Source organism: Myotis lucifugus, unplaced genomic scaffold, assembly GCF_000147115.1.
Source record: "Myotis lucifugus unplaced genomic scaffold, Myoluc2.0 scaffold_114, whole genome shotgun sequence".
Lineage (NCBI taxonomy): Eukaryota > Metazoa > Chordata > Mammalia > Chiroptera > Vespertilionidae > Myotis > Myotis lucifugus.
Genome location: NW_005871162.1, coordinates 408,740 through 419,858, shown reverse-complemented (window position 1 = coordinate 419,858; position 11,119 = coordinate 408,740). Strand labels below are relative to the sequence as shown.

General features: G+C 38.7%; 1 protein-coding gene across 2 annotated transcripts in view; it reads right to left on the bottom strand.

Moving 5' to 3' along the window:
- Positions 1-7,077, bottom strand: part of ANGPT1 (angiopoietin 1) — a 237,599-nt gene extending 230,522 nt beyond the window's left edge. Inside the window, exon 1 of one of the 2 annotated variants that reach the window (XM_006093322.3) lies at positions 6,343-7,077. In XM_006093322.3, the coding sequence (XP_006093384.1) occupies positions 6,343-6,639 (297 nt within the window). In that variant the 5' untranslated portion in view covers positions 6,640-7,077. The remainder of the gene's footprint in view (positions 1-6,342) is intronic. The other variant, XM_006093323.3, reaches the window with a different exon arrangement.
- Positions 7,078-11,119: the final 4,042 nt, after the last annotated feature.

Below are 11,119 nucleotides of genomic sequence, written 5' to 3'. Positions count from 1 at the left end.
GCGAGCTGTGGCTGCTGGCCCCTATTGCCCCTCAGGGCTTCTCCACCTCCCCCTGCTCCTGAGGGGCAATTGGGGCTGGCAGCTGCCACTCATACCCACTGCCTGTGATGGCCCCGGTCACACCCACTGCCGGCACCGGAGCTGCTGCTCGCACCCTCAGTTGGCACCAGAGCTGCCACTCACACCCCCTGCCAGTGGCCGGCACCAGTCCTGATCACTCGGCGCCATCAGCGGGTGCGAGCAGTGGCTGACAGCCCAGATCGCCCCTGAGGGCCTCTCCCCCTCCTCCTGCTCCTGTGGGCCGCTTGCACCTGCTGCTGGGGCCGGCCCAAATAGCTCCGCGTCATCAGCGGATACAAACAGGGCTGGCGTTATCGTCAGCACCTGGGAGTAGAGGCGGAAGACAGGGGACCAGGGGTAGAGTTGGGGAGGGGGGCGCGGCAGGAGGGGCTGGGCAGAGGATGGGCCGAGACCCGCCCCTATGCCCACTGCAGCCTCGCGGCCCACAGTTCCTTTCAAGGTGCACGAATTCGTGCACTGGGCCCCTAGTAATAAATAATGTGACAAACACTAAGCCATAAAAAGTCAATCAGTGGTAAATGCTACAAAGAAATAATACAGTATAATATGACAGAAGGTCACTTAGCAGAATGGGAGAAGGTGATAGGTCATGGTGCTTAGAAAAGACTTCTGAGCAAAGACCTGAAATGAAGAGAAAGAGCCATCTATGGCAAGATTGGAAGAACAATTTTCTGAGCTAAGTGAATAGCATGTACAGTTCCTGAGACAGGAATGAGCTAGTCTGTTGGAGAAATAACAAGAAGGCAATTGTCTCTGGAGTGTCTGGAATGAGAAAAAGGTGGTAGATGATGAATCCAGAGAGAAGTGTGGGAACAGATCCTATAGGGCCTCATGGTAAGAAACTTGGATTTTACTTTTACATAATGAAAATCTGTAGGGAGATTTTAAGGAAAGAATGACACATTCCTATTCATTTTAAATTACACTGAACCCATAATTACATATGAGATAAGTGCTAGTAAAACAAGGTTCAGTGTCAAATGGCACAGTCAGGGCTAAGGAAGGGCTGCAATCACCCATAGTAAAGGGTCCATTTGCTGTGGTCCTAAAACTGGAGATCTACCAATGGAGACAGATGGGGAGAGGCTTGCTCCTTCCTACAGAGAAATTCAAAAGGCCGTTATAGCTCCAACTGCCCAACTTCTAGGGCCCAGAAAGGTTTTTATATCTTCTTGGGTCTTTTGATTCTAATATATTACAAGCAAATAATAACACCTAATTATTTGTTGACAAGTGACTACAGAGGGATTAACTAAAGGTCTCCTATTTGGCTTGAGAAGCAGGGGTTAGTTTTTAAATAAAGCTAGTTGGGAACATTTCTACAACTGGACTTAAAAGACAATTACTCCTACTAACCTTTCTTACAACTGCCATTTTTTTCTACCTCTATCCACAAATCATAGATGTATATTTTCTTCCAGTTTTAGTGATAAATTTTTAAAAACATACTTATCAACTATCTGCTCATTTTACACATGCAGGAAGTCTCCCCACATGTGCAAATAAAATTTAGAGCATCCTTCTGGCTCAGTATTGAACAGTCAGCAGCCACCAAAACAATGCACAGATGAGAAGTTTGAGTTACTTAGATTCATATGTGCACATATTGTGTGTAAATATATGCCACTGTTGTATGCAGTAAATGGTTGCCTACTGGTCTGGAAGTAAAAAATCATTTTCCTTCCAAATGAAGATCTAGCTGAAACTCAAGTAACTTAGCACCAAAGATTAAAGCAACTTTAGCATCTGAAAGCAGTTACAAGGCCCCTTAACTTGCATTATTTTATACCCAGCACCACACACTTGAGCACTTGATATATACTTTTTTATTTTTAGATTATGATAACAGATATTATTTAGCCACTTAATAAACAAACATTTCAGGAGATATAAAAAATGGATAAATAGACATTCACTATACTACTGTCCAAATAGGAAAAAAGGACTTAAAATACTAAAAATGACAACAACCGCACACATGGAAGTGCAGTGCTAACTGATACCTGCAATGTACTATAATAACATTGGAAATCTCAACCTTGGGGGGGTGGGGAGTGAAGTGTGGGTAGCTTTCCAGAAGAAACTGGCAACAAAGCTGATTCTTAAAGAATAATTAAGAGGACAAAATAGAGTGACTGTAGAAGTTTTTGAGAGCCTAGATGATCTGATAAAAACAATTTGAATCATTAGTAACTACCTACTCTAAACCCAATTATTGCTTAAATTACTATTAGGACAAAAATAATTGTAGGATGTTGTCCTTGACTAATTGACACCTCACAATCTATTTAGGGAGGTAAGTGCATATCCAAAACAAAATGTTAATAGTACATAGTAAAGTGTACACTGCAATGCATATGCAATGCATTCATTTGTTCATTCAACAAATATTTATTTTCTATCAAGTATGGACCACATACTGCTCTAGAATTGGAGATATGGCAATGGACAAACACAAGGTCACTGGCCTCATAGAGGTCACATTTTAGTGGATACTAGTATGGGTTAATAAATGTTTTTGAAAAGATCTTCATCATTAATATGTTTCAGGTAATAACATGCTAAATCCTAATTTTCTGAAGCAAAGAATACAATACACAAGTAGAGGTTATTATTAAGTCAAAAAATGCTGTCAAAAAAAATTAGCCAAGCATTCCAGTAAAAGCTTTTATTAAAATAGTCTGAATGGCAATTCATAACTACATTTTTCAGAAATAATAATCAATTCATCAATTTTTAGGCAGTGTGAAGTATTTATAGTAAATAGAACCTTATCTTCTAGGTCATGAATCTCACTTAATGTATTTATACTTTCAACCAAAAAGAAAGATATCCTTTGGCAAAAGCAAAGCATACTTTCTAAGCATTCCTCCAAATTCTGGAACATACCTGTATTTTTAATCTTAATATTATAAATATTCATGTTGTGAACTTTTGGATATCGGAGAAAGATAATAATAGTTAAAAAAGTATAAGATGTGGAAAAAACATTAAACATTAGACATTTCTCTGCTATAGAAAGGTTGAAAGGAATCACAAAAAAAGTGGCAAAGACACAAAGGCCACTTGTACTTATTGTTGCTATCCCGATATCTGATCATTCTCAGGTATTGAGTGTGGTTTGCTACTAATTCTGAAAAGAGCTATATGAAAGAGGAGAGTCAACCCTAGACATATAACCCAAGTGTTTCACCCAATAAAATGGTGATTTAAATTTTTTTTAATTTATTGATTTTAGAGAGAGAGGAACCAAGAGAGAGAAATATCAATTTGCTGTTCCATTTATTTAAGCATTCATTGCCTGTTTCTTGTATGGAGATCAAACTCACAACTTTGATGTGTCAGGATTATGCTTTAACCAACTGAGCTACCAGACCAGGGCTAACATGGTGATTTTTGAGCATATTATTTATTGTTCTTCCCCATCTGACAAATAAGAACAATGCTATTAACCTACCTCATATTGGTGTTAATCAACAAGTTACCACAGAGAGTTGATCTCTGTGATTGAATTCATCACATCAAGAACCAGTGCCATGACAGTTAACAGTTCCAGCACTTACAGTGACCACACATCCTTTCCCCTTGCATACCTTGCTCCTCATCTTGTTTAGTTGCAAGACCAAAAGCATTGAGGAATGAGATTTGAGAGTGTATCAGGGGTGACTTCTAGTGACAGCCAGTGTCTTGAGAAGAACATTTAAAAGAATCCATTCTATCAAACTGCAAGGAAGGTACACCTAGATTAACATAAATTATCATCTAGCTGCATCTAGCACTGATAACAGATTCTACATCAAACACTTTCCTGAGAGTGATTCCATGAGCTGCATAATAATCACAGTGCTTTGATTAATTGTTTTGTTGAATAAATGGACGAATTAATTGCACTTAAATACAGATAGTCCCAGTTTCTGCAGTGTATTGCTTCTTATCCTAACTTGGAATCAAAATAGTAGTACAAATTCTAGTACTAAGCATACCAAATGGTTACAGTAAAAAGATTTCCATTTGAATTATCAAAATAAATACATTACATGAAATTTGGAACTTGACGTGTCGAAAACCTCTAATTAAGGGAAACTTATGAGAGCCTTTAGCAAGTTCTTGGCTGCATGCAATTATTTGGTTTCTTAATCCTCAGACCAATTACATTAACAATGACAAAAGATATGCAAATTTAAACAGACAATAGTCAAGCTGCTCTGACTCATACCAACAGGGATGTTTTTAGCATATATTCAGCTTGATGCACACTAGCAACATTTAGTGTGATAGTTATGCTTGGCTACAATCTGAAAACTATACAATAATCACTGACCAAGAACAATACAAACAAAAATCAAATTTATTTCACACAATAAGTTAACATCTGAAACATGTGAATGATTCAAGCCCAGTAGAATCATGTGTTTACCCTGTCACTGATGAATAATTGCATAGCAACAAAAATATGCATAAATAGGTTTAATTTACCATTTAATTGTATGTTTTAAGTAAACAAAATATTATATTTTTGGTAGAATAGCTCACTCAAGACAATCTGGGACTAACCTTCCTTCCCTAACCCCCTCAAAGAATCCAAGCTAATTTAAAATGATTGAATTGTCATTAAAAACTATATGGAAAGTATACTGAGAATAGTAATAAGCAATTCAATCAAATTCATTTTTTTGTTATGAAAATAATTTTTTCCAAAGAAAAAACAGATATCCTATTACGAATGGCTGTTGAAATTTAAGTTACAATTACCAAAAGAGTACAGAATTCTGTTTGTTTCCTATTCTTCTGCCTATTTATCCATTTTTATTTTATTTTTTTTTACCTGTAGTCCACAATAGAAAGATTAACTACAATTTTGGGTTTGGAAACTCTAAAACTACAAAGTTTCAGTTAACTTGTCAAATAAAATAAACTAAGTGATCTTAGTTCAGTCCCTAGTGGACAAAAGTAGAATAACTATTGCTTGGCATGATTCAGCAAGAGGTGATCTGAGTGAGTGTGACCACACAGGAACAAAAAAGAGAATTTATCCTTTCCCTATCTTTTATCTTCTTAAAAGGTTTGCTCTGTTAATTGACTAACTTAAAGAAGACCGGATGGGTTGCATTCCTATATATATGCACTAAGTAGATTTTTTGCAAAGATCCCTGGGGGGTGGAGGGGAGGCATTTCACAAATAGGGATATTTGCCCCCTTATAGTAACACAGTTGAATGCACTTGTTATCTGCTGCTTGCCTGTTACACAATTAACAGCAAAGAGAGGATGAACTGCAGAAACTGTTTCATATTTTAACAGGCATATTTTCAATTAAAAAATTTAAATTGCATATAGTGAAATACTGAATAAAATATTCCATTTAATTTCTATAAACTGGGATTATATGCATATTCAATATTAATATTCATCTGGATACCTATAATCCCACATAGTACTGTCTGAACTACCATATCCTGAAGAGAAAAAAAGGCAACTCAGGGATATAGCCAAGATATAGCCTAGCCTACATGTTATGTCCAGCCCAAATCTGCAGGTGCACGTCTTTGGGAATAACCACCACCGGCTCTATTTCTCCTTTCCTAGTAGGCAAACAGCCTCTTCCTGATGCAGTCACATTAAAAGGTCTCCTCCTGATCTTTCTCCTTCAAAGACTGAAGAAAATATGACAGAAATAAAGAAAAATCAGTCCTCTACTATTCTACTACTTGCTGAAATTTAGTTTCCTTTACAAACTTATACAATTTCTCCAACCAAATATCACACTTTATATTTAACCTCATTTCATGTTAACTTTACTAGTGGTTGAAAAATAAGTATTTAGTGATAATTTCCCATCCTGGCTGCATAACATTTCCTGCTCTAAAATCTATTTGATCCTAAATTAGTAATATCCTGATTATTTTCTTTTTTGCCAACTTGCTCAAAATGTAAAAATGTACTTTCTTTTTTTTTAAATTGGGTTTTGACAGTCAGAAAACTCAAGCTAAATTTTAAGTAAGAGAAAAAAAGAGATGTCACAAAACATGCCATGGCTAGGCACACAAATGGGGTTCCGTCAGACCTTCCTAAGCTAGCACAAACCTAAAAACCTTGGCTCACCCGTGGAGTCCCAGGGAGAAAGCCCTCTTGCATATGCAAACACTGCCCCCCTGGAGCAAAAGGTAAACACACAAATCCTCCCCTAAGGATCTCTAAGTTTGCTACAGCACAAGAACGGGAAAAGGCTCCGTGCAATTAGAAACCGAAAGCAACCACTTACTTTTTGCAGCCACTGAGTATAGTTTTCCAGCACATGCTCCAGATGTTGAAGTTTCTGGGAAGAGAAATCCGGTTCCACGTGCGGAGCATCTCTCTGCAGAGCGTTTGTGTTGTACTGGTCTGTCCTACTCTCACGACAGTTCCCGTCATGTTCTGGAAGAATGAAAGTGTAGGCACATTGCCCATATTGAATCCGGCTATATCTTCTCCCACCGTTTTCTGGACTTCGGCGCTGGTTGCTGCACCCTACGTGAGTCAGAATGGCAGCGAGGAAAGCTAAGGAAAGGAAAACTGTCATTGTACTGCCAGCACTCTCTCTCCGTGCCTCTCGCAAAACTTGCTCCTTTCTTCTGACCTTTAAATTACTTCTTTATTTCAGGTAAAACTGCTTGTCTCTGACTTTTTCCTGTTCAAAAAAAGCTTTTGAAGAAGAATCACAGAAAACTAGCCATTTGTTAGCTTTGTTCTAAAATGTTATTTTTTTTATTTCACTGTAATGATAGTTTCCTTAGTTAAAACTTGAGATATTTATTGCATAGTAGCTGAGATTTATTGTTTCCTCTCTGTGTAACCGTTCAGCGTGGAGCCTGCCTGAGTCAGCTGCGTGTACATATTCTAGACCCTTTCCTCTACCCTATCTGCTGCAGATCTGCTATTTTCTCCCAGACCTCAGTGAGTTTTATTAAGGTTGAACATCCAAGCCAAGCTGGAAGCAGGCAGCCTTTCACAAGATGACTTGACAGGAATGCATGAGGGTGCCCCTTTGCAAGGATTGCTGAAGGCTTGGAGTAGCAGGATCATCTTACAAATTGGCTAGATGCGCATGACCTCGATCATGTATGGCCCTCCCACCCCTTCCGCAGACAATTGTCTGGAGCCTTTAGCAGACTCATGGCAAATCAATAAATAGAGCAGTCCACCTTAATACATTTTTAGTGTGCATGCTGACCTACTAACTAGCAAACTAGCAGAATGTTTTTAAGTGTCTATTGAATTGGAAAACCCTAAGAAGAAAATTGGCATAGTGTCCAGTGAAATTATTTATTATTTATGAATGATAAATCTGTATAATTATTAATTTTTAAAAATTTTATTCTTGATCCTGGAGAAAAAGATTAAAAACCATTTTTGAAGATGATATTCTTTTACTGTATTCACTTAGACTTCTAGGAGTTGGAGAAAATTATCAAATCAGCAAAAATATTTTACAACTTATCACTCAGAGGAATATAGCATGTGCATATTAAGTAGAATAATATGAGTACTTTCTGTGATACGGATTTTAAATGAAACTAGTTCCTGATTAGAATGCAGCCCTGGGTGCTCTGTGTATATAAATTGAGCAACTTCTTTTCAAAAACAGTATGGTTACAATTTAAGACAGTGGCCTGAGAATTATTAATTCCTGTGGTATATCCTAATCATATATTTCACAAGGATCTCTTTGGAGTTGCTATGGCTATCTTTATTACTGGTACAGAAGTTCCACATAAATTCTCCTGTGGCTGCATAGACACACTATCTGAGAAAAAAAGCATGTATCAGGTGTGCCGATGGGCTATATGGGAGAAATCTCTGAGCTTCTTCTATTAAGTAAAGAACAAACATTATCAGAGGGTGATTTCCCAAACCTAGGGTGTACACATTTGAACAAAGGGATCAGTAAAACATAAAAAAAAGGTGATAATTATAGAATTAAGGTTACAGCACTGAGATCTTTACTGTGTGCAGAAAACATGAATTATGAACAGTGGCTTTCATCAAGAACTGGGAGGGATTTTATGGAATGGAGTTTCTCAACTGCAGTCATGATGTGAAAACAGAAGCCACAGATGTTGACTCATGTCCTAGAAAGGTGGGGGGTTAGGGGTTAGAGATTGGCATGCTGGGAGAAGTTAGAGGAGAGAGCAAAACACATTCCAGAAAGAATGTGATTTACTAGTACTTGGAAGAAATAAAATGTGCTGAGATGTATCAGTCCTTTCCACACCAAAAAAAACAAGTTTCTGATCTGACAGATATGGAAGCACGTAATACCAAACATAGAAATAAAGTCTTTGAACAGCTTTTGCAGTTTCATCCTGACATTGTATGTCTCCTGTTGCTGATATGCCACTCACTTGTAATAATAATAATGACATTTATTAAGAGGTTACTATTTTCCAGGCTTGTGCTAAGCACTCCTTACACAAAATCTCATTTAATTATCCCAACAAACCTAAGACATGAATAATAAGCTAAACCCCATTTTACTGCTGGGAAAACTGAGTCATAGAAAGGCTAACTGGTTATAACTCACATAACTAGTAAGCCAGGGTTCCAAGCCTAGTCTTCTAACCTCCTAGCCAGCCAAAAAGTTTCCAAAAGGGCTCCAGGCCGCATCGATTCACAGTTCTAAAGCAGGTTACCTGACGGAACTTAGGAAAAAAAGAACTGATTAAAAACCAGTTTCTGATGCTAAAGTGATTTAATCCTTTCTCTGTACCCAAAAACACAGGGGGGAAAAAAGTGACAGGTAACCCATATCATCAAGTTTTTAAGGACCCACAAGGATGAAGCAGACTGGCAAAGCACAGATTTGACTAAGAACACTTCCTAGCACTGCTTGCTTTGAAAATTGTCCCTGAAAAAAAGAAAGTCCAAAACCAACACCTATAAGTGCTTTGTTAAGAACTAAATATAGCTGACAATCGGCAGAAGACACCCATATTGAAGTGCTCCTGTTTTTTTAACAGCGAGATTGTTAAACACCTGTTCCTATGTTTGTGTGTGTATCTACGTGTGCTTTGTTCATATAAACTTTTCCAATCTATAAAATAAAAAGGAATGCACAATTCCTGAGTGAAGAGTAGACAAACTAAGATAGAGAAGCCAGAAGTACAAATACAAAAGGGAGAGGGGACATAGACACAGTGAGAGAAAGAGATAGAGACTGACTGATTTCTTTTCCAGAAAAACAAAAAAACATGACATTGAAAGTGTCAATCTAGGGGAAAAAAGTTTCAAAATACAGGGACATGCAGAATGCACTCATGTGCTTTGGGACTCCATCTGAAGAGACACTGGGTGCATCTGAAAATCCTAATGATATGCTAAAGACTATTTGCTTTCAGTGACCTGAACCTAACCAATAGCAATATGTTACTGTTGTTGGTGATTATTAAATGGTACAGTTTAAAATGGTACAGTTTAGGAGAGTTTAGAATTTTGGAAGTAATATGAAGAACAAGCCATACTTATTTATTTTTTAAGTTCCTCTACCACACCACCAAAAAAGGTTTAAAAAATGTTCTAGAGAACTAAATAATTCTATTCAGTTGTATACTGAGGGAGCTTGATTTTGAAAGCTTTGCATTTTACTTGCATTAGCAGAGCTCTGGAATAATGAGGTGTATGCTTTGAGATTCTGATCCTGGCTCTGGCCAATTAGTTCAGGTGATTAGAGCATCATTCCAATACACCAAGGTTGTGGGTTTGACCCCTCATCAGGGCATATACAAGAATCAATCAATGAATGCACAAATGACATTGATTGAACAACAATCAGTGGATAGAGTATTGGCCTGTGGACTGGTCAAGGGCACATGCCCGGGTTGCAGCCTTGATCCCCAGTAGGGGACGTACAGAAGGCAGCCAATCAATCAATGATTCTCTCTCAACATTAATGTTTCTCTCTCTCTCTCTCTCCCGATCCCTTCCTCTCTGACATCAATAAAAATATATTGAGAGGAAAAAAAAAAAGCAGCCATCCTTTTTTCCCCTCCTGTACTTATTTTTCTCAACTCTTATCTTTAGCCTAAGGTCTCTCAACCCTTAACCTTTAGCTCCACCATGGAGCTTTAAAAAAAACACACACACAAAAAAAAAAAAACCAAAAAAAAAAAAACCAGCTCAAAGAAAATCAGCCTTTTATCTTAAAACAAAGAGGTCTGGAATTCCAAGAAACTCACCCAAGTCCACTGGATGCAAAGTGAAGAGCTGGTGGGGCACAATGGGTCCCTGCTGGTACCTAGCACTGGTCCGGGTCTGCAAGGTGGTCCTGGGTGGAACCCGGCCACACAATCCGAGTCACAGCACCATAATGTTGGGACAGTGGGAACAACACCAGGTGTTAGAACAGTGGGATCAGACAGACATGGGTTCAACAACCTCGGTACTTGAGTTCTGGCTAGGAAAGAATTCAGAGCCAAGACTCAAACTATAAGATAACCTTTATTTAGAAAATCACAGAGGTAGAAGAAGTAATTTCTAGAAGAAAATAAGTTATAGAGACAAAGGAAGGATCTGAGGAGCTTGGGAGTGAATAGGGTAATGGTAATGCACCTGGGGGAGGAGGAGGAAGGGAAAGGCACTGGTGTGCTTCCAGGAGGGAGAGTGGGCTGGGTCTCCCATCCTAAGAGTGTTAAGGGTGGAGATTTAGGGGAGGTCCCAGAGGAAGATCTCCATAGATCTTTCCAGGTGGGTCCTTTCAGGGTCTAGGCCTCCACTGATTGATTGGTTGGCTCCAGGGCAGGGGTCATTATCCAATGCAGCTTGTCCTGAGGTCAGCCTGGGGGGTCCCTTGTCTGGTTTTGCTGCTTTTCTGGGCCTGGAGCTGAAATACAGCTGAGGCCTAGATGTTATCTCTAGGAAGAAAAGGTCAGGGGTCCAAATGATATGCTAGGGAGGAAAGGTTGCCCTAGGGGCAAGGTCCAACCCTTCAATTGTCCATTGCTAGGCACCTGGGGCTTTCTACCCTGGTGACCATCTGTATCTGGCCCATCTTCCTTGCTCTGCTC